Raw genomic sequence first — 22964 nt, forward strand, 5'->3', positions numbered from 1 at the left:
CTAAAGGCAGGATTGATTTTTTTTTGGGTTTTGTTTTTTCTTTCTTTTGTTTTTTTTTAATGTGGTTCAGCCATTTCTCTTCTGCCGCCAAGCTGCCGGCCCAGATTTCAGAGTGGCCCCGTCAAGCATTGCACTCACACTGGAGACTTTGTGCAAGGGCAAAGGGGATGCCAGGTCACCTTGTGCAAGCATTGCTAATTTCTGCAGAAAATCTGAAGCCTGGGAGCAAAGGCGAGAGAGGAGGATGTGCTAAAACGTTCAGGGATTAGCGGTCTGATCCTAGGGAAAACGTTCAGAGTCTCGCCAGCAGTCTCACACATCCCAAACCTTGTTGGAGTTCCCCGTTCCATTTTTAACAGTTTCTCTGTGTCAGTGGCAGGAAGGAGTTATTTCGAGGCAGGGCATCTTCAATGGGCATAGCTGGAATTCCAACGTGGGGAGGAACATTGGCGGGCCATTCAGAATTGTTTTAGAAAGGGTGTTTTCTACCAAAGCCGCAGCAGCAGCTCAATTACATCCCAGCTAAGTAGGAAGGGACGGGGCCGTCGTAAAATAAGGCTGTTTTCGGTGATACTAATACTAATAATCATTGTATTATTATTATTATTATTTGTTAAGCAGTTACTATGTGCCAAGCCCTGTATTAAGCGTTGGGGTAGATAGAAGGTTAGTCAGGTCCCATGTGGGGCTCACGTCAGAGTAAGAGAGAGAGCAGGTATTGTGGCAGATGAGGGAACAGTGAAGTTAAGTGATTTGCCCAAGGTCACACAGCAGGTGTGTGGCAGACCTATGAAGCAGCATGGCCTAGTGGATAGTGCCTACCAACTCTGTTATATATAGCCTAGTGGATAGAGCACGGTCCTGGGAGTCAGAAGGACCTGGGTTCTAATTCTGGTTCTGCCCTTTGTCTGCTGTATGACCTTGGTCAAGTCACTTAACTTCTGTGTGCCTCAGTTACCTCATCTGTAAAATGGAGATTGAGACTGGGAGCCCTATGTGGGACAGGAACTATGTCCGTCCTGATGACCTTATATCTCCTTGCCACATAGTAAGCATTTAATGAATGCCACAGTTATTATTATTATTATCAGTATAAGAACCCAGGTCCTCTGACTCCCAGGCTTGTGCTCTTTCCACTAGGTCACGATGCTCCCCGCTGCTCCTTGAAAGGGTACTGTCATTTGGAGTTGGAAACTGGTTTCCCAGATCATCATTATTCTCACTGAGGTAGAATCCAAGGAGAGAACAAAAGCCAGTTGCTCTTGCTCTCTGAGGTAACTTTGTGAGGGTAGGGATAGTGTCTTTTAACTCCATTGTACTCTCCTAAGTGCTAGTGCACTGGTCTCCCCAGAGTAAGTGCTCAGTAAATATTGTGGATTGATTGAAGATGAGCTTTTCCTGCACAGAATTTATTGAGTGCTTACTGTATGCAGAACACTGTACTAAGTGCTTGGGAAATTGCAATAGAGCAATGAAGGGAGACCTTTCCTGCCCTCAATGAGCTCACAGTGTAGGGCGGGGGGGAGAGAGACATCAATATAAGTAAACAGACATCAATGTAAATAAATAAAATTACAGCTATAAACATGTGTTGTGGGGCAGGAAAGGGGGAAAGATGTGGAAGGGAGCGGGAGATGAGGAAAAGTGGGGCTTTGTCTGGGAAGGCCTTTTGGAGGAGATGTACCTTCAATAAGGCTTTGAAGGTGGGGGAGAGTAATTGGCAGATTTGAGGAGGGAGGGCGTTCCAGGCCAGAGGTAGGATGTGGGCTAGAGGTCGGCGATGAGACAGGTGAAATGGAGGCACAATGGGTAGGTTAGCACAAGAGGAGTGAAGTGTGTGAGGTGGGTTGTAGGAGAGAAGCGAGGTGAGGTAGGAGGGGGCAAGGTGATGGAGTGCTGGATGTCTGCAGTGCAAGCTGTAAACATTCGATAAATATCATTGACTGAAAATCATAGCTCACCTCCTCCAAGAGGCCTTCCCAGACTGAGCTCCCCTTTTCCCTCTGCTCCCTCTACCCCCCCGTCACCTCTCCACAGCTAAACCCTCTTCTCCCCCCTTTCCCTCTGCTCCTCCCCCTCTTCCGTCCCATCCCCTCAACACTGTACTCGTCCGTTCAGCTGCATATATCTTCATTACCCCATTCATTTTGTTAATGAGATGTACTTGACCTTGATTCTATTAATTTGCTATTGTTTTAATGAGATGTTCTTCCCCTTGATTCTGTTTATTGCCATTGTTCTTGTCTGTCCGTCTCCCCCGATTAGACTGTAAGCCTGTCAAAGGCAGGTACTGTCTCTATCTGTTACCAATTTGTACATTCCAAGTGCTTAGTACAGTGCTCTGCACATAGTAAGCGCTTAATAAATACTTTTGAATGAATGAATGAATGATTGATCTGCAATGCTAGGAGACTGCCCTCAGAGTTGGGGTGCAGCTTGGACTCGGAAAGTGTGGGTGGCATTGAGATGTTCCAGATTCCAGGTGGCCCAACAGAGTGAAGAAGTCCCCAACGGTTACAGATGCCATTGACCAGGCGGCCCCTCCAGGGCAGACTGTAGACAGGGACCGTCTGCTGGTCACCTCCTACCCAGCTGCACCTCGTGAGTCTGGGCATCACAGAACCAGCTCGATCTGAGTTCCCATGAGTTGGGGGTGCCCCACCTGCGTTTCCCAAGCCAAGGACAGGGAGCTCTGTGCCTGGCTTAGACTTAGTGGGAAACCTGGAGGAGCAGCGTGAGCCTGCAAAATGTGCAGCTGCTGCCCGGGAGGCCAGGGCAGGCTGGTCACCCTTAAATCATGTTGAAAGAACCCAGTACGAAAACAGTCTTGAATCCAGTCCTAAAGCTGTGTAGAACCTGCCTCCTCTTTCTCACAAGAGCTCAGTTTCATTTACTGAGGAGCAGTGAGGCCTAGTGGAAAGAACACGGGCCTAGGAGTCAGAGGATCTGGGTTCTAATTCCAGCTCTGCCACTTGTCTGCTGAGTGACCTTGGGTAAGGTCACATCTTCTCTGGGCCTAAGTGTTCTCATCTGTAAAATGAGGATCCAATGCCTGTTCTCCTTCCTACTGAGACTGTGAGCCCCAAGTGGGATGGGGTGGGTGTCTGACCTGATTAACTTGTAACAGTATTTTGAACTGTGCTTGGCACTTACTAAGTGTTTAGCAAATATATTGCTGCTACTACTACTACTACTACTACTAACTACCTTTTTCCAATCACAAACCCATAGGTCACAAACCTAGATCCTCTAGACTGTAAGCTCATCCTCAAGATTGTAAATCATTATGGGCAGGGAATATGTCTGTTATATTGTTATTACAGTATGTACGCTCCCAAGTGCTTAGTTCAGTGCTCTGTACATGGTAAGCGCTCAATAAATACCATTGATCAAATGCAAAATTATATTTGCCCTTTTCAGATTTTGCTTGTTTTTAACATTTGTGCATTTGTGAACATTGAGAAACAGCATAGTCTAGTAGAAAGAGCATGGGCCTAGTAGTCAGAGGATCCGGGTTCTAATCTTGGCTCTGCCACCTGTCTGCTGTGTGACGTTGGGTAAATCACTTCACTTCTCTGGGCCTCAGTTACCTCATCTGTGAAATGGGGCTTGAGACTGGGAGCCTCATGTGGGACAAGGACTATGTCCAACCCAGTTTGCTTGTATCTACCCCAGCTCTTAGTAAAGTGCCTGGGACACGTAAGCACTTAACACATACCAATATTATTATTATTATTATTAACTGTGTCAGACTGTGTCTGACCTGATCCTGTATCTACCTCAGTGCTTGGTTCAGTGCGTGGCCCATAGTAAGGCTTTAACAAATAACATTATTATTAGTAAGACAACTTTACATACAGGACAAGAAACTAAGGTTTTAGGGATGCTGATAGAAGCACCAGGAAGTCTTATTCATGCACTCCTTCCCCCCCGTGATTTCTAACTTTGTGACTTACCACTGCAATATCCAAATGGCAAAACCAGAAAATTCTGAGTCATTTTTGTTTCATTTTTGAATGAGTCAGTGTTTTCTACCTGAGAAAAATGACAAAAAGGAGTATACCATTTATTAAGTCAATTAGAGGATAGAAATTGTAGCTTCATATATCATAAAGAGCAGCTTCTGCAGGACTGACAGTTTCGGTGATGGCACGCAATACCTGCCCCAGTCTGAATGAGAAAAATGATATCTTTATTATTGTATGAATGTCAGCCCCATTAGGGAAATAATGTTTTAGGATTCAGAGGAAAGGCCTTGTCTGTCTCTGGACTCTAAACTCGTTGTGGAAAGGAACCTTATCTACCGACTCTGTTCTATTGTACTCTCACTTGAGGTTAGTACAGTGGATAGAGTATGGTCCTGGAAGTCAGAAGGACTTGGCTTCTAATCCCGGCTCCACCACTCATCTGCTTTGTGACCTTGGGCAAGTCACTTAGCTTCTCTGTTCCTCATTTCCCTTATCTGGAAAATAGGGATTAAGACTGTGAACCCCATGTGGAACAGGAATGGTGTCCAACCTGATTAGGATGAATCTATCCTAGCACTTAGAACAGTAAGTCCTAACAAAGCACTTAACAAATACCATCAGTTACAGTGCTCTGTGTACAGTGAGTACTCAGCGAATAGAGAAGCAGGGTGGCTCTGTGGCAAGAGCCCGGGCTTGGGAGTCAGATGTCGTGGGTTCGAGTTCCGCCTCTGCCACTTGTCAGCTGTGTGACTGTGGGCAAGTCACTTCACTTCTCTGGACCTCAGTTACCTCATCTGTAAAATGAGGATTAACTGTGAGCCTCACGTGGGACAACCTGATTACCCTGTATCTTCCCCAGTGCTTAGAACAGTGCTGTGCACATAGTAAGCGTTTAACAAATACCAACATTATTAATATAATTGATTGATTGATTGTTACCGAAGTAGACTTCTGAAGGCAGGCATTTGGTATAACAAATGCTGTGGCTATATATGAAGAGTTGAAGCATGCTGTCCCCGCTAGTCAGCGAGGGTAAATAGTGGCTGCCATTTTAGGTGACTGACTGGCAGATAGAAACCAAAACAAGTTCTGACAGGTTGTGGGCTATCTGATTGGCTTCCTAGATATCTAGCTGGGTGCATCAGACTTTCCTCACAGAAGGACAGATTTCTAAATCTGTACCTTTTCTGGGGAAGGTTTTATCTAGCAATACCTTGCTCAAATTGGGCAAGTTAAACTATGCATTTTGAATGAGTATTATCTTGTGGAAAGAATTGATCAGACCCAATTATAAATCAGCTGAGTGCATACACACACACACACACACACACATGTATATGTATATATATAGAGAGAGAGAGCGCTGGATGATATGCATACATATATATAGAAGAGAAAGAGACCATGCTAATGATATACGTATATATATATATATAGAGAGAGAGAGAGAGAGAGAGTTGTCCCCCATTATAGAGTGGCTCATTATATAGTAGCTGCTGAGTTATTTACTGAAATGAAAACATAGAGAATCCCAGGTAGTGGGAGGGACAGAGAGGTAGCAGGCAACAGGGGAAGAGCTGCTTTGGGCAAAGAGATAAACAGGAAATTGTGTCCACCTTGCAGGGACTGAGTGTAGGGGATTTCTCCACACACCTCAACTCCACCCAGGAGCCATGTGGGAGGTTACAAGTGTTTTTTCTCTTTCTGTTTCCCAGCTTGTGTTCCCCTGCTCTTCTGCAGCCGGCCTATTGGGAGAGGAATGGGGATGGTCCTTCCCAGAGGCCGGCGACCTTTGTCTATTATTTTTCCTCCAGCGGGTGCCAGGGGAGACTACCAGATCCAGATGATGATTGATGATGATTGTTGTATATCTCCTAAGTTCTGGGGAGGATACAAGCAGATCAGGTCAGACACAGGCCCTGTGTTACATAAGACTCACAGTCTTATTCCCCCTTTTACAGATGAGGTAACAAAGGCCCAGAGAAGTGAAGGACCCGGGATTAGAACCGAGGTCCTTCTGACTCCCAGGCCCATGCTCTATCCACTACACCATGCTGTCTAATAATTGTGATATTTGTTAAGCACTTGCTATACATCAGACACTGTAGTGAGTGCTGGTAGATACACGATAATCAGATTGGACATAGTTGTCCCACTCAAGGCTCACAGTCCAAGTAATCTACTGGATTGATGTGGGTCCTGAGCCCTGCAGTAGAATGAACTGCACTGAATAAGTTCTAATAATAATAAAGGTATTTGTTAAGTGTTTCCTATGTTCCAAGCATGGTTCTAAGCATTGCGGTAGATACAGAGTAATCAGGTTGGACATAGCCCCTGTCCCACGTGGGGCTTACAGTCTTAAAGCCCATTTTACAGATGAGGCAACTGAGGCCCAGAGATGTTAAGTGACTTGCCCAAGATCATACAGCAGACAAGTGGTGGAGCCAGGATTAGCACCCACATCCTCTGACTCTCAAGCCCTTGTGGTCTGGCTACGAGGCTACACTACTTCCCGCTGGCCATGCTGCTTCCAGAATGAGGGGGAAAGAGAAGGAGAGGATATTTATATCTGCAGGGCTTGAAAAATGCTATAAAAAGCCAATTCCCAGGCCCATTGCTTCCTAGACAGCATTCAGAGTCAGAGGCAGCCAAGATGAAGCACAGAGTGTTTGGGATTTTTGTGTGATCTCGGGCTGACTCTGACCCTACTCCCCACTGGGCGAGGGCACTGTGCAGTCCCTCTATGCAATGACTTGTTCTTGCCCTTTCTCCTTCCCACATATCCCTCCCCTTTTACATCTGACCAACTACCATTGTCCCCTTCTTCGGGTCCCATTTAGTACATAAATGCTGTGGGACTGAGGAAGTGGTGAATCAAGGGTGCAAATTCAAGTGGAAGGGCGACACAGAAAGGAGTAGGAAAAGAAGAAATGAGAGCTTAGTCAGGGGAGGCTTCTTGGAGGAGATGTGCTTTTAATAAGATTTTGAAGGTGGAGCGAGTGATCATCTGTCAGGTACGGAGAGGGCGGGCGTTCCAGGCCAGAGGCAGAAGCGTCAAGCACCTCGTTTCTCCACCCTTCTGCACTGCATATTCATTTGAACTGCAATCCTAAAGCACCATAAATATCCTCCTAAATATCTGAACTCCTAAATATCTGTAATTTATTTACATTAATGTCTGTCTCCCCCTCTAGATGTTAAGCTTGTCAGAGCAGGGAATGTGTCTATTATATTGTTCCATTGTACTCTCCCAAGCGCTTAATATGATAAGCAGCATGGAGCACTAGATTGCACATGGCCCTGGGAGTGAGAAGGTCATGGGTTCTATTCCTGGCTCCACCACTCTTCTGCTGTGTGACCTTGGGCAAGTCATTTCACTTCTGTGTGCCTCAGTTACCACATCTGTAAAATGGGGATTAAGACTGTGAGCCCAACTGTGTCTTACCCGATTTGCTTGTATCCACCCCAGCACTTGGTACTGTGCCCAGCACATAGTAAACACTTAACAAATACCACAGTTATTATTATCAGAACATCCCAATTCCTGTCATAAAGTCGTTCTGGTATGTGTATCATAGAGTTTTCTCCATTTGTCTAGCAGGCCCCATAGTTGCCAATCTTGAAGTTGGTGGCCCTGGAAGTCGATCCTGAGGACGCTGGACTAGGTTGGGGAAGGGAAGAAAATGCAGCAGGAGTAAAGATGGACTGTACCCTTAAACTAGCGCGATAAAAGCGACCGTGCAGAAGCAGCCAGAGAGGTCAAATATGCTCCCGGCCATGGGGAGTCCCCGCACCCAGCTGGCTCCAGGTGGCCTGAGCTATATAAGCTGACTGGATTTATTTTTAGATTTCATCTTTTACCCAGAGCTCCTTGGGAACACTGGCCTGGGCCAACAGGTAGCGTTGACAAAGGGAAAGTCTGCCCAAACAAGTTAAAACTTTTCCCCAGATGTGGGGAAGTGGGGGAGGGAGGAGGAAAAATGCGAGAGCTAAGTGGGTCAAATGCCAAATGTCTCTGTTTCTAAGGGAGTAAAACCGAGGTGAGGGGAGAGGCAGGGTTGGTAGAAATAATGATTATAATGATAATAATAACTATGGTATTTGTTAGGTGCTTACTATGTGACAAAACACTATGGTAGATACAAGATAATCAGGTTGGATGCAGTTCCTGTCCTTCATGGGACTCACAGTTTAAGTAGGAGGAAGAATAGGTAGTGAATCCCCATTTTACAGATGAGGGATCTGAGGCACAGAGAAAGTTATGCGAAAGGTCACACAGCAGGCAAGTGGCAGACATGGTATTGGAAATAGCAGGGTAAGTAAAGAGGAAGATTTTATAGCCTGATACACAGAAAAGGAAGTGATTCAGGGTTTGTGGGGAGAGAGTTGGGGATGAGATGGTGAAGCAGAAGGCAGAGTGTAAGATTTGGAGTTTAAGATTTGGTAGGTCAAAGAGGAGAGATTGGTTGGCTGGAGGTGAGGGTGGACATCACACTAGACCTGCTAGGTTGGACCAGAGTTTTCATTTATTCAATTGATCGTATTTATAAACTGCTTAGTGTATGCAGAGCACTTTGTTACAAAGAACACTTGTGAGGTAAAAGGGAGAAGCAAGTTTGCACCTCCTATAGCCCCATGAGGAACCCATAGCCCGCAAAAGCGTCAATCGGGGGTCAGCGTAGCCTCCCCATTCCCACCTCTTCAGCTCCCCCTCCGACCTGCTGCCTTAGAGGCCTGTCTATTGTTGGAGAGCCTGGAATCAATCAATCACTTATTGAGCATTAACTATGTGTAGACCACTGTACTAAGCCCTTGGGAGAGTACAACGTAACAGAGTTTGTAGAAACGTTCCCTGCCCACAGCTAACTTACAGTCTAGAGGGAAATACGTGATTCCCTTATGGCCCCTTGTCTGGTGACAACAGCAACACAGACCGTGGTCTCCTGTGGCTCGGGACTACTCAGTAATTTTATTTTTTGGTAATGACTTGATCGTGATGATGTTGTTTTTGTTTTGTTCCGTTTTGCTTTGCTGTCTGTCTCCCCCGGTTAGACTGAGCCCGTCGTTGGGCAGGGATTGTCTCTATCTGTGGCCGAATTGTTCATTCCAAATGCTTAGTACAGTGCTGTGGACATAGTAAAGTGCTCAATAAATACTATTGAATGAATGAATGACTGGGACACCCTCAGAGAGTGAGGCTTTCCCATGCAGAGTAATGCACTGTGCTGTATTCCTTTGAAACCCAGGATTTTGTAGCCATAGAGAGGCTGCAGCATCTCAGAGTAAATCAGTGCATATAAGCAGATCTATGTCCCTAGACAGTAAGTTTCTGGAGGGCAAGGATGTGTTTTTTATTTCTATGGTGTGTTCACAAGCTTTGCACTCAGGAGGGAGTGCGATCAGTGCTGTTGATGGTAATGAAGGCAACGACAGTTTCAGTGTAAAGGATTTCTAGCTATGGTAAAGGCCAGGACAGAGGTCTGAGCACTCAGAATCACGAGTTGTGGCCCAGAGCCAGTGGGGTAGAGGAATCCTAGTGATTTGTGGTGGGTCTAAGGGCATGTCTATCAAATTTGATTGCTGGGACAACAGCTTACATCAGGACTTGGGGGCTGCCACAATAGAGGAACCCATGGACCCTGCAGTTTTCTTTGATTTTATTAATTCTTTACTATCATTTGTTAGGAGCCTATTTTGTGCATAACTCTTTACTAGAGGTTTGGGAATAGACAAAGAGAAAAATGGAAGAAATTTCCTTTTCCTCTTTTCCTCATCTCCCACTCCCTTCTGCATCACCTGGACTTGCCCCCTTTGCTCTTTCCCCTCCCAGCCCCACAACACTTATGTACATGTCTGTCTCCCCCTCTTAGACTATGCCCTCCTCTAGACTATGAGCTCATTGTGGGCAGGAATGTCTCTATTTGTTGGCATATTAAGTGCTCAGTAAATATGAATATGATTGAATAAGCTTGTTGTGGGCAGGGAATGTCACTGTTTATTGTTGTATTTTGCTCTCCAAAGTGCTTAGTACAGTGCACTGCACACAGTAGGTGCTCAATAAATACAAATGAATGAATGAATGAATCCCTCCCCACAAGAAGCTTAAAATTCTGTGTAGGAACAAATACAGGAACAATTACTAATGAAATAATGAAGCTAACCTACTGGAGCAGCTTCTGGAGGCCTCTGCCCCTTCTCTTTCCCTCTTCCTTATCCACCATCCTGAAACAGGAAAGTCCCTGATGTTTTAAAGAGGATGAAGATTGTGCCCCTACTTCACTCACTGAGGGGGCGGGGCTTAGATGCCACCTCAGCAGTGAGTGCTTCTAGGTAGAGCGAGAGAGCTCTGACTTCAAATCTCTGAGCCACCCAAATCTTCACTGAATCAACAAGCAGTCCTTCGTCTCTGATGAAAGTAAATAAGGGGCCCAGGGCTGAGGAGGAAGTTGCAATAAGAGTATGCTGTTCTTCGTAAGGAAGACGACCATAAACTTTCACAAAGATAAAAAGGTTTAGAAGATGGGGAGGGTAAAAGTGGACATATTCTGGAACAGATATAGTGAGTGAGTCACCGGCTGTGACATTCTGTAATTAGTCACTGTGGCTCAGTGCGTAGGGAACTGAGCCTTGGGTCTCGATGGATGGTGAATTTTGAACTACCCCTCAACTCCAGTTAAGAGATTAGAGGAAAGTGTTTGGAAGGAGGGAAACCTGGAGTGCCCAACAGACTTTGCAGTACTAAAACTGGATCAAGCAGACCATGTATCCAGTAATCGCTCAGTAAATATGGTTGATTGAACAATGGACACGTGCACATTATCTGGATAATCCGTGTCCCCAAAAGTAGCTTTCCTCAGTGATTCAGATAATCTAGTCCCACCATTTAAACAAACCCAACTGTAGAATGCAGAGCTTGTGTTTTGCACCCATGTCAAAGAAAACCCGCATTGTAATATTCACTGACTCCAACGGCACATGCTATTTTACAACCATTTCTTCATACACCACGCTTCGCTGTATCCGGACAGGCTTGCATTGCCAAGAGATCATTCCCTACTCATACCATCAAGTTCTAGCTAAACACATAAGGAAAATGTGCATTCTGATATACCTGAGTATACTTTCTGCCTCAACTGTCTGGATGCATTTGCTAGTGCAGAACTAACTTATATTTCCTTTATCCCCTTCCACGTCACCCGAGTAGACAGTAGAAGACAGGGACCTGGTCCGCTTACCACTCTTTTCACAGCCTCACACATGGGCCATTTCTAGAATGGGCGAGCTCCACAGTGTATTGAAATGATAACAAGGATCCGAGCGGACATTGTCGGCTGCTTTAATGGCCATTGCAGTTCCACCCGGTGCAAGGGTGATTGGAAGATAGACCTTTTTTATTGTGTTTGTTAAGCACTTACTGTTTGCCAGACACTTTAATAGGTTCTGGGGCAGATACAAGCTAATCAGTTGGACCCAGTCCGTGTCCCACATGGAGCTTACAGTCTTAATCTCCATTTTACCAATGTGATAACTGCGGCACAGAGAAGTGAAGTGACTTGCCCAAAGGCACAGCAGATAAGTATCAGAACTGGGATTAGAACCCAGGTTCTTTTGACTTCTAGGCCTGTGCTCTGTCCACAGGGCCGTATCTGTCATTTCAGCTCAGTGACCTTGATTGCAGAGGTTGGTCTGTGGGCCTTGGTCATCTTGGGGACCTGCTCAAGAGCCCCGCCCCTCAACAAGTTACCAGGCCCTACCTGTGGCAATCCACTGCAGGGTTATGGGCTGGCTCAGATCATTAATATTAGGATGAGGGTACACGCAAAAACACACACACGCACACACATACTCTGTTGTCTTTCATATTGAAAGAAGAAACCTCTGAGAGTGAAATTCTGAAATTCACCTGTGGGTGTGAAAAAGTCTGGTATGGAAAAGTTCACCTGTGTTGAATGAAGGGGTGGGTAGGTGGATGAGTACCAGCTGCCTATGCCACTGTCAGGGTGCCTGGGCTAAGCCCTGGCATGGCCTGTCCTGAGGTCTCCTTCCCTTAGTGGATGGAGCCCGGGTCTGAGAATCAGAGGACCTGGGTTCTTATCCCAGCTCTTCCACTCGCCTGCTGAGTGACCTAGGGCATGTTGCTTCACTTCTCTGGGCCTCAGTTTCTTCATCCCTAAAATGGGGAGTTAATACCTCTCTTCCCTCCTTCTTAGAGTGAGACAGAGACCGTGTCCAACTTGAATCCCGACTCCGCCGCTTGTCACCTGTGTGACCTTGGGCAAGTTACTTAACTTCTCTGTGTTGTGGTTACCTTATCTGTAAAATGGGGATTAAGACTGTGAGCCCCAAGTGGGACAACTGGATTACCTTGTATCTACCCCAGTGCTTAGAACAGTGCTTGGCACATAATAAGCGCTTAATAAATACCACAATTATTATTATCATTATTATTATTATTATTATCATTACTAAAATAGGGATTAAGGTTGTGAGCTCCATGTGAGATGTAGACTGTGTCCAATCTGTTTAGCTCATATCTACTCCAGCGTTTAGTACAGTGCCTGGCACATAGTAAGCACTTAACAAATACCATAAAAAAGAAAGTGTGGGGCAGAGCGTGCCATAAGATAAAAAATCTTCCCTTTCCTTTTTTCAGCCACATAGAGAAGATTACGACATGGCAAGACCCTCGGAAGACGATGAATCAGCCCCTGAATCATCTGAGCCTCCATCCTGCAACAACTTCGACGCCGATGCCTCAGAGATCAATGACCATTTCCCAACCCAATCTCGGTGAGCACGAACCTCGTCTTATCGGGCTTCGGGGGTCCAAGGCGCCCTCACCTCAGCACAAGCAGCTGCCTCAAAGTCCTTCCTCATCCCAGGCTACCATGATATCTTCTTCTCTCCTTTCTCTTCAACTTTTGAGATCAAAGTCATGACAGTTGGGATAAGCAGAGGCAAGGATTCTTCCTGGTGTATTCCATGCCTGTGGGGGAATCAAGGGAGATGGGAAGAACTGTCACTTCTCCCACAGCCCAGGCTGCCTCTGTTCTCTCATCGTGTGCCCCAGCCATTCAGCGGAAGTGTAGGTGCACGGTGAAGGGACTGAGAGGGAGGCCAGGTTCGCAGCCGAACTGAGGGAAAACCTGCCACCCTGGGCCACTGGGCCACAAATTGGGGTGCCAGTCTCAATGATTCTGCATGCCACCTTCAAAGCTGTCGTGCCAAAGATTGATGTGCCGACTCGAATGATTCTGTGGCCCATTCTCAGGGATGCTGTGCCAGGGATCCATGTGCCAACCTAAATCAATCAATCAATTAATCAGTGACACTTACTGAGTGCTGACAATATGCAGAGTCTTACACTAAGCACTTGGAAGAGAACAGTACAATAAAGTATGTAGATATGATCCCTGCCCACAAAGAGCTTGGTTTATGGGAAGCAGAGTTGCCTAGTTCAAAGAGCACAGGCCTGGGAGTCGGAGGACCTGAGTTCTAATCTGGGTTCTGCCATTTTTCTGCTATGTGACCGTGGGCTACTTAATTCATTCAGTCATATTTATTGAGCACTTACTCTCTGCAAAGAACTGTACTAAGCACTTGAGAGAGCACAAAATACCAACCAACAGGCACATTCCTGTCCACAATGAGCTCACAGTCTAGAGGGTGAGACAATGATATAAATAAATAGATAACTAAATGAATAAATTACAGCTATATTATATAAATAAATAGGTAACTAAATAAATAAATTACAGCCATATACAGATAGTCACTTAACTTCTCTGTGCCTCAGTTCCCTCATTTACAAAATGGAGATTCAATACTTGCTCTCCCTCCTAATTAGTCTATGAGCCCAATGTGGGACCTGATGATCTTGTATCTACTCCAACATTTAGTAATTGGCACATAGAAAGTACATAACAAATACCACTATTATTATCATTATTATTATCATCATAACAGAATAGAGGGAGATAGACATTAAAATAAATTACAGATGGATATGTTCATAAGTGCTGTAGAGGTGGGGTGGATATTCAAGTGCTTAAGGGGTATGGACCCAAAATCACAGTCAACACAGAAGGGAGGGTAAATAGGAGGAAGGGCTTAGCCAGCCAGCCTGATTGATCTGTATGCTTCCCTCAGGGCCTTTCTGTCAGAGATTGGTTTGCCAACCTGAATGATTTCTAGGTAGTTGTGCCAGAGCTCAGTATCTCAGGCTGAATGGTTCTGAATGCCACACTCCTGCCCCCTCAGGGCACTGGTCTGGGGTTATTGGGGACTGTGACTTCTTGGTAATATCCCTGCCTTTATCACCCTTTACTTGAGAGTTTGACCCCTGAATAGAGAGCGAAAAAGTACAGCGTGAATCTCAAATCCTCCTTTTCCTCATTTGCCCTATCTGGATAATTCCCCTGACTCCTTCCTTCCCTTAGAATGTGAAGGCACAGCCTTAGATTGAAGCAAGAAAGCATGCTAAGAGTTTGGTTTTTGGTATTTTCCCCTTCATTTGCTTTCACTGTAATCTCTGTAGCTGCCAAACCCAGTGCTGGAAGAAATCTTTCTTGAGCTTCTTTAGGATCCAGGATTTTTTTTTTCCTGAATGTTAGATTTTATGGGTTAAAAGGCTTCCGGATGATAGACCTATCGGGACTGGAGCATCAGAGAACATTTCCCTGAAAGAAAGATTCGTGAGCACAAGGAGACCCCAAGCCTGGACATTCAGGAATGAAAAGGGTAAAACTGGACAAGTTGTTCCTGGGTTCTGCTCCCGGACAGTGTGGCTCTGCCAAAGGCAATCTAAAGTCAAATGAATCCATGCTTACAGCTCAAGTCTGCGTTGCCAGGAAGCCTGGAGTGACCGGCTTGAAGACTGCAGACATGAAGTGCAGCCAGAAAGCTGGTGCCTGGAAGAGCTGGCTGGTTAAGAGGTTTTAACCTGGGGCCGTCAAGGAAATCTAACCCAAGTGCTCACACTCCCAGAAATAAATCTTCCAAGGGCCAGCCGATGCCATGCAGTGGAAACCAGGTGGTCGCTCTGAAACCCCAGCTTTCTGCGGAGGGTTCAAATAATGATCCAGGACTGTGAGAGCCCATGTTTCTTACTTAGAAAAAGCTTTCCTACCTCTGGGGCCCTGACATTCCCTAATAGGCTAGGCCAGACTCCCAAGATAAATCTCTCTTGCTTTCAAAGCAACTGTCCCTGCTTGAACGTTTGTGGGCCTGTGGCCGGGTGGCCAGGGCAGATTGGGCAGGTGTGTCCCGAGAATGAAGAAACTTGAATCCAGAATCTGAGGGCTGGGCTGAGTCACCTGTGGTAACCCCCCTGGCTCCGCATGGCCTGGGCCTTCTCTAGCCCAGCTGCTTGGGGCCCCAGTGATGTTTATTTTGAGCTCTCGGAAACAGGGGTTCGAAGGGTGAAAGGTTGGGACGTGTACTCTGGTTTCATATGTGCTTTGCCTGGAACAGTGCTGTTCTCTGAGTTTAGTTCTCCTTCGGATTTTAGGAAGGTGAGAAATGGAGTTGTTTCTGTCTCTGTGTGTGTGTGTGTGTGTGTGTGTGTGTGAAAGAGAGAGAGAGAGAGAGAGAGAAAATGCACACCCCATCCCATCAACAAAACTCAGGACAAGTCTGCATGATATAGGCAAAACAATCAATCAATGATATTTATTGAGCACTTTCTGTGTGCTGAGGACTGCTCTAAGCACTCGGGAGAGTACAGTACAGTGGAGATGATAGACATGATGATCCCTGCCCTCAAAGAGCTTATAATCTAGTCCACGCATTAAAAGAAATTGAATTGTACTGTCCAAGTGCTTAGTATAGTGCTCTGGACACAGTAAGCGCTCAATAAATAAGATTGAATGAATGAATGAGTGATGGGGAAGCAACCGAGTATAAGGATGTGTACGTAGGCACTGTCAGGGTGAGGGTGGAGTGAGTGTCTACTTATTCATGAGGTATGGATCCCAGTGTAGGGGATAAAGAGGGAAAGTAGACTGGGGAAAAGAGAGGCTAATCAGGGAAGGCCTCTTGGAGGAGATGTGATTTTAGTATGCTTTAAAGATGGGTTGAGTAGAGGTCTGTAGGATATTGAGAGATGGGGTGTTTCAGCTAAGAGGGAGGGCATGAGCAAGGGGTTGCTGCTGAGAGATGAGATGGAGGCACAATAAGTGAATTGCATTTTGCAATTGTTTGGTCAGCCTCCAGACATGAAAATCACACCCTCACTGAATCAACTCAGCAGCTGTTGGCAGGAGGAGGGACAGGAGGAGGGAGGACAGGGAGGAGGCGTAGGAGGGCAAAACCTTCTTCAAGACTTGAACAGTTGTCAGGGCCTGGTTTGAGCAAGTGCCCAAATCCCTGGGGACAGTTGCCATCCCTCAGACCCAATCTGTGGGTCCAAGAGCTAGGGTTAGGGGTCAGATTAGAGTTAGAGTTAGGGTTATGGTTAAAGCTGGGCTAAAAATAGAATTAGAGATAGGGGTAAGGTTTGGTTTAGGGCTACTTGAGGGCTTAGGATAGGGGGCCAGGCAGCACATGTTGGCAGTACCATGGGTGCACTTGCAAATGATTTCAAAACAAAAAGCATTTTGCACAACCGGTCCACTTTTTGCTGAATAGTCCTCTCCCTAATAACTGCAGTGTTTGCTGAGATGCCCAGCAAGGAATTTCAGAATGGAGCAGATTTTAATTTTGGGCTGGTCAGACAGCCGAAGGTTTTCCAGACATTCTGAGTGGGGAGAGCATCCTCTGGTGGAAAGATGAGAAAATATTTCCCCACAAAGTTGTTACTATGAGAGTCCAAATGATGATCTTGATGCCCCAATCAATCAATTAGTCAATCAGTGGTAATTATTGGGGATTTGCTGGATGGAGAACATTGTACTAAGTACTTGGGAGAGTACAATACAATGGAGATGGTAGACACATTCTTGCCCACAAAAAGCTTTCAGGCAGGAGGGTGAGACAGACATTGAAATAAATAAATTACAGATATGTACCTAAGTGTTGTGGGATTGAGTGTGTGGTGAGTACCCAAGTGTTAGGCAGTGCAGAAGGGAGGGAAGCCCTCCTGAAGAAGAGTTGATTATAGAAGGGCTTGATTATTATTGCTATTATTATTATTTATTTTTAGTGGTATCTGTTAAGCACTTACTATGCTCCAAGTCCTGTACTAAGTGCTGGGATAAATACAGGTTAATCAGGTTGGACAAAGTCCCTGGAGAAGGGGAAAAGAAGGCCTATTCAGAGAACGGCTTTTGGAGATGTGACTTTAAAAAAGCTCCGAAGGTGGTTAGATAGGTAGTCTGATGTATATGAAGGTGGTCTTTTGTATATGTAAGACCAGAGGGAAGAGGTGGGTGAGGGGTTGATAGACAAAATCAAAGTACAGTGAGTAAGTGGGCATTAGAAGGAGCAAAGTGGGTGGGTTGAGTTGTGTAGTAGGAAGTCAGTGAAGTAAGTTAAGAGGGAGTGATCTGATCGAGTGCTTTATAGCCGATGGTAAGGAGTTTCTGTCTGAAAGGGAGGTGGATGGGCAACCTCTGGAGGTTTGTGAGGAGTGGGCGGACATGGACTGAATTTTTTCAGAAAAATGATCTGGACAGCAAGGTGGATTATGGACTGGAGTAGGGAGAGTTAGGAGGCAAGGTCAGCAAGCAGGCTGATGCAGTAGTCAAGGCAGGATATGACAAGTGATTGCATCAGCACAGTAGCAGTTAACAATGCTCTGAAGGTAGAATGGATAGAAATTGTTGACAGATTGAATATGTGGGTGAATGAGAGAGATGGGTCGAAGATAAACCCGAAATTACAGTTTTATGAGATGGGGAGGATAGTGGTGTCTACAGTGCTGGGAAAAACAGGGGAAGGACAGTGCTCAAGTGGGGAAATGAGAAGTTGTGTTTCAGACATGCCCACATTTCCCACTTTGTCTTAAAACTGTGAGATCATGAGCTCCAAGTGTGTCTTACAGTCACACCTGGACTTCAGTCCACACAGAAGGCATAAATCTATTGAGTAGGCCAGACCGGGGCCTGGTGGCCTTCCCTGTCACTTCACATGCTGAGGGGGCTACCCCAAGCCACTCTGCCTGTTGTGTTAGCCTTTACAGCTACTCTCAGATACTTCCTTGTTGGCCTGCCTTTCTGGGACCCCCTGCGCCACCATTTCTGGGTCTCCATCACCATTCCTTCCTACTTCTCTCCTCAGTCCCTCTCTCTCCCTTTCCTGCTTGGGTGGTAGAACAAAGTTGCCCCTGGGTGGCAGAGTGCCCTAAGGTAGAGCAGCTTCAGAGCCATTTAAGCAGGGGCAGCGGCTGACCCGGGCCCTCGGCAGGCCGCCCTGGAGCCCACCTGAGCTCTGCTCTGTCTGCCCATCCCCTTCCCCATTCCCAGAAGAATGTTGTCCTGGAAAATAAAGGCAATTTTAAAGCCCATCTCAATAATAACCTCCATCCCATCCTTGCAGTGCCACTTCGGCCATGTCTGTAGGCTCGAGAAGAGCCTGGTCTTCTGGTAGACCTAACTGCAGGCTCTTGAAGAAGGAAGTTTGTGAACTTCCAAAGAGTAAGCAGTCTGTTAGACTGTAATCTTCTTAATAATATAATAACAGCAGTAATGATAGTGGTATTTTTTAAGCACTTACTATGTTCCTAGCACTGTAGTGAATCCTGGGTTAGATTTAAATTAATCAGATCGGGCACAGTCCCTGTCCCACGAAGCATTTATGTTCTAAGCAGGTGGGAAAACAAGAATTGGATCCCTATTTTAGAGGAATCTGAGATACTGAGAAGTGAAGGTCATACAGCAGAGCCAGGATTAGAACCCCTCTGATTCCCAGGCCCACACTCTTTCCCCCAGGCCATGCTGCTTCTTGTCCTCCAACCCTGTTGTGTTGTACTATTGCAAGTGCTTAGGGCAGGGCTCTGTACTCAGTAAGCGCTCATTCATTCATTCAATCATATTCATTCATTCAATTGTATTTATTGAGCGCTTACTGTGTGCAAAGCACTGTACTAAGCACTTGGAAAATACAATTCAGCAACAATGAGAGACACTCCCTGCCCACCACAAGCTCAAAGTCTAGTAGGGGGGAGACAGGCATCAAAACAAGTAAAGAGGCATCAATAGCATCAATATAAATAAATAGAATTATAGATATTCACTCATTCAATCGTATTTATTGAGCACTTACTGTGTGCAGAGCGCTTGGAAAGTACAATTCAGCAACAGATAAAACAATCCTTATATGCACACTTCAAAACAAGTAAATAGGCATTGATATAAATAAATAGAATTATAGTATGTACATGTATTATAGATTATAGATATATACATATGCACAAGTGCTGTGGGGCTGGGGGGTAGAGCAAAGGGAGCGAGTCGGGGAGATGGAGTGGGGAAGGGGGAGCTGAAGACAAGCAGGGTGCTTAGCACTCGTACAGCCTGCTCATTCTCTGCCCCTTCTCCATTTTGGGACTTCATCAATGCAGATGAATTCACATATTGGTTCAGTCCTTAGAAATCCTTTGCTTGAACCCACTAAGTTTGAAAGCAGCCATTTTTAAATTTTATTTTATCGGGCATTGAAATACAGCCAGGCCCCATGCTCCTTTGATTCAGGGAGTCTTTTGGTTATTCACACTGAACATATGGAGAGTTGGGAGGGTTTGGGGTTTAATGGGGCAAATCAAACAGACAAACCCAAATGTCTCAATTTTCCAGTTGAAAGTGACACATCACTCTGCCATTTTGTGATGCTTCCCGTGCTCTCGTACGGCTTGTCGTGCGGGCCTGGGTTGGACATTTAATTGAGCAATTTATTGGAGGAGGATATGAGCCCTGGGCCAGGGGAACGGGCCAGAGTCCTCCAGACACCACAGGAAAAATGAAAGCTGGATAATAAGTTAAATCACCCTCAGGCAGTAGTAGGCTCACAGCCTTCTTGGCAAGACACGGGATCCGTCTCTGTCTGGTCCCTCAGTGTTTTTTCAGTGCTGTAGGAACCAAAATATATTTTTTTTTCCTTTTGAAGATGTGCCACCGACAAGCCTGGGGTTTAAGTATTCCAGGTCTGCGTCCTGATCTGTACTTCAAATTGCAAACACGTGTGTGTTTCTCGCTCTGCTTCTCGAGTCACGATGGAAAATAGCATCTTGGGCGTCCTGATGCTCACAACTTGCGGGAAATGTTCAGAGAGAGGGGTGGCTTTAAAACATTTTACCAGACCCAGACAACCTGACCGGATGATGCCACAACTCAGGGAGGCCTGGTGAGCATGCCGATCCTCTTCGGTTGCTTTTCCAGCCACAGGGTGGATTTGCAGCAGGGACGTAAATAGCCAAACTCCTCAACTTAGTTTCCTCCCCAACTTTTCGTTATCTTACACATGGCTCGTTGTAGACAAGGAATGTGCCTACCAACTCTTTTATATATGGCTTAGTGGATAGAGCACGGGCCCGGGAGTCAGAAGGACCCGGATTCTAATGCTGACTCTGCCTCTTGTCTGCTGTGTGACCTTGGCCAAGTCACTTCACTTCTCTGTTCCTCAGTTACCTCATCCGTAAAATGGGGATTAAGACTGTGAACCCCACATGGGAAAGGGACTACATTCAACCCAGCTACCTTGTATCTATCCCAGTGCTTAGTAATAATAATAATGATTGTGGTATTTGTTAAGCACTTACTATGTGCCAAGCACTGTTCTAAGCACTGGGGTAGATATAGGGTAATCAGGTTGTCCCACGAGGGGCTCACAGTCTTCATCCCCATTTTACAGATGAGGTAACTGAGGCACTGAGAAGTTAAATGACTTGCCCAGAGTCACACAGCTGACAGTCCCTGGCACATTGTAAGTACTTAACGAATACTATGATTATTATTATTATCATCATTGCTCTCCCAAGCACTTAGTATAGTGCTTTGCACACAGTAAGTGCTCAATAAATACCATTGATTGATTGAAGAAACATCCTTTGGCGTGGCTTTTAGGACCCATCAGCTATCAGTGAATCAGGCAATCATTGGTATTTATTGAGCAATTGCTGAGGATGGGGTAAATAAAGAGTGCAGATCCAAAGGTGCAGATCTGTATCTGCAAGGGCAGCACAGGTGGGAGAGGGAGTAAGAAAATGGGGGCTTAGTCGGGGAAGGCCTTGGAGGCGACATGACTTTATTAAGGCTTTGTAGGTGGGGAGATGTTCATGAGTAGGAACTGGCCTTGTGCTTTGTAAGCTTCTACTGCCAAACAAGGAACTCACTGGATTCAGAACACCAGGGTGAAAAGAGTTGGAGATATAGGACCTTTAGAAGCTAGTTCTTCAAGCCAGGAATGCCAGTGCAATAAATTTCCCTTTAGGATAAATGCAACGTTCTTTAGGGATCAAGTACAAAAGTAGAGATGGTATATTTGCAGAGTTGTCTGTCCTTTTAGCTCCCTCAGTGGCTGAGTCTGCCAGGGTTCAAATCCTTGATCCAGTCCCCCCCACATCCCAAATTTATAGATTTCTGGAAGGTTTTGGTGGGGCCCGGTTGAAAGAACAAGGAACTGGTATTCAGGAGGTCTGGGTTCTAGCCTCAGATCTGTCAGTGCCGGCAGTGTGACCTGAGTCAAGTCATTTAACCCTCTGGGCCTCAGTTTCCTCATCTAGGTAAAGAGGACAAAATTGACCATGAGCCCCATGTGGGACAGGGACCATGTCCAATCTGATAAGCTTGTATCTACCCCAGCACTTAGTTCATGGTAAGTGCTTAACAGGTACCTTAATTGTTATTATTTTTTGGTGGAGCAACTGTGCCTGGCTCTCTTTCTTGCAAGCCAAAAGGGGTTTGGGAAAACAGTCCATTTTGGCAGAGGATTTCAGGATTGGCAGCAGAGCCGGCGGATTGAGCTGGTCAGACTGGATGTCAGGCAATGAGCTCACATGCTTTTCCGTGCCTCCTGGCTGACGCGGGAATCGGACGGTTAGCCTGCTGCTTTTATATTGTTATACTGTACTCTCCCAAACTCTTAGTAGAGTGCTCTGCACACAACCACTCCCTCCTTCGTCGCCCTGACTTGCCCTCTTTATTCATCCCCCCCTCCCAGCCCCACAGCACTTGTGTACACCACTTATATACCTATCTATATATGTAAGAGCAAAGGCAGCAAGTCAGGGTGATGCAGAAAGGAGTGGGAGATGAGGAAAAGTGGGGCTTAGTCTGGGAAGGCTTCTGGAAGGAGATGTGCCTTCAATAAGGCTTTGAATGTGGGGAGAGAGTAGTCTTTCAGATTTGAGAAGGGAGGGTGTTCCAGGCCAGTGGCAGGATGTGGGCTAGGGGTTGGCGGCGAGACAGATGAGATCGAGACACAGTGAGAAGGTTAGCACTAGAAGAGCGAAGTGTATGGTCTAGGTTGTAGAGTGTCTATTGTTATATTGTACTCTCCCAAGTGCTTCGCATAGTGCTCTGCTCATAGTAAGCGCTCGGTAAATATGATTGACCACCTGACAATAAGCACTCAGTAAATCCGATTGATTGATCGATGTCTTATGGAGTCGGGGGTTCTGCACAGCTCCACGCCCCCTGCCGCGCACCTGCCTGAACCCTGGCGTCTACCATGCGGTTCCCTCACGCATCAGTGGGGTTGGGGAGTAGAGCTTGGAGTGGGACAGCCCACAGTGGTCTCTCTCAGTCCCTTGCTGAAGACTCCCTGGTGCCACAGTCTCTGGGATGAACTTTTGAGGGTGGGGCCTGGTGGCGTGTTACCCCAAAGATGGTTTACCTCTGCCCACAGGGCATTTTCCTCACGCATAAACAGTAAGGCTTGGGTTTTTTTTTTTAAAAAAATTGTATTTGTTAAGGGCTTAGAATATGCCAGTCACTGTACTAAACACTGGTACTGATAAAAGCTAATCAGGGTGGACACAGTCCATGTCGTAGTGGGTAGAACACAGGCCGGGGAGTCAGAAGGTCATGGGTTCTAATCCCACCTCCACCACTTGTCTGCTGT

General features: G+C 46.0%; 1 protein-coding gene across 1 annotated transcript in view; it reads left to right on the plus strand.

Annotated features, from left to right (window-relative positions):
- Window positions 1–22964, plus strand: part of WWTR1 (WW domain containing transcription regulator 1) — a 168950-nt gene that overhangs the window by 84488 nt on the left and 61498 nt on the right. Inside the window, exon 2 of the mRNA XM_029061833.1 lies at window positions 12622–12758. Coding sequence (XP_028917666.1) covers window positions 12622–12758 — 137 coding nt within the window. The remainder of the gene's footprint in view (window positions 1–12621; window positions 12759–22964) is intronic.

The sequence above is a fragment of the Ornithorhynchus anatinus genome, chromosome 1 (genome assembly GCF_004115215.2).
Source record: "Ornithorhynchus anatinus isolate Pmale09 chromosome 1, mOrnAna1.pri.v4, whole genome shotgun sequence".
NCBI classification, from domain to species: Eukaryota; Metazoa; Chordata; class Mammalia; order Monotremata; family Ornithorhynchidae; genus Ornithorhynchus; species Ornithorhynchus anatinus.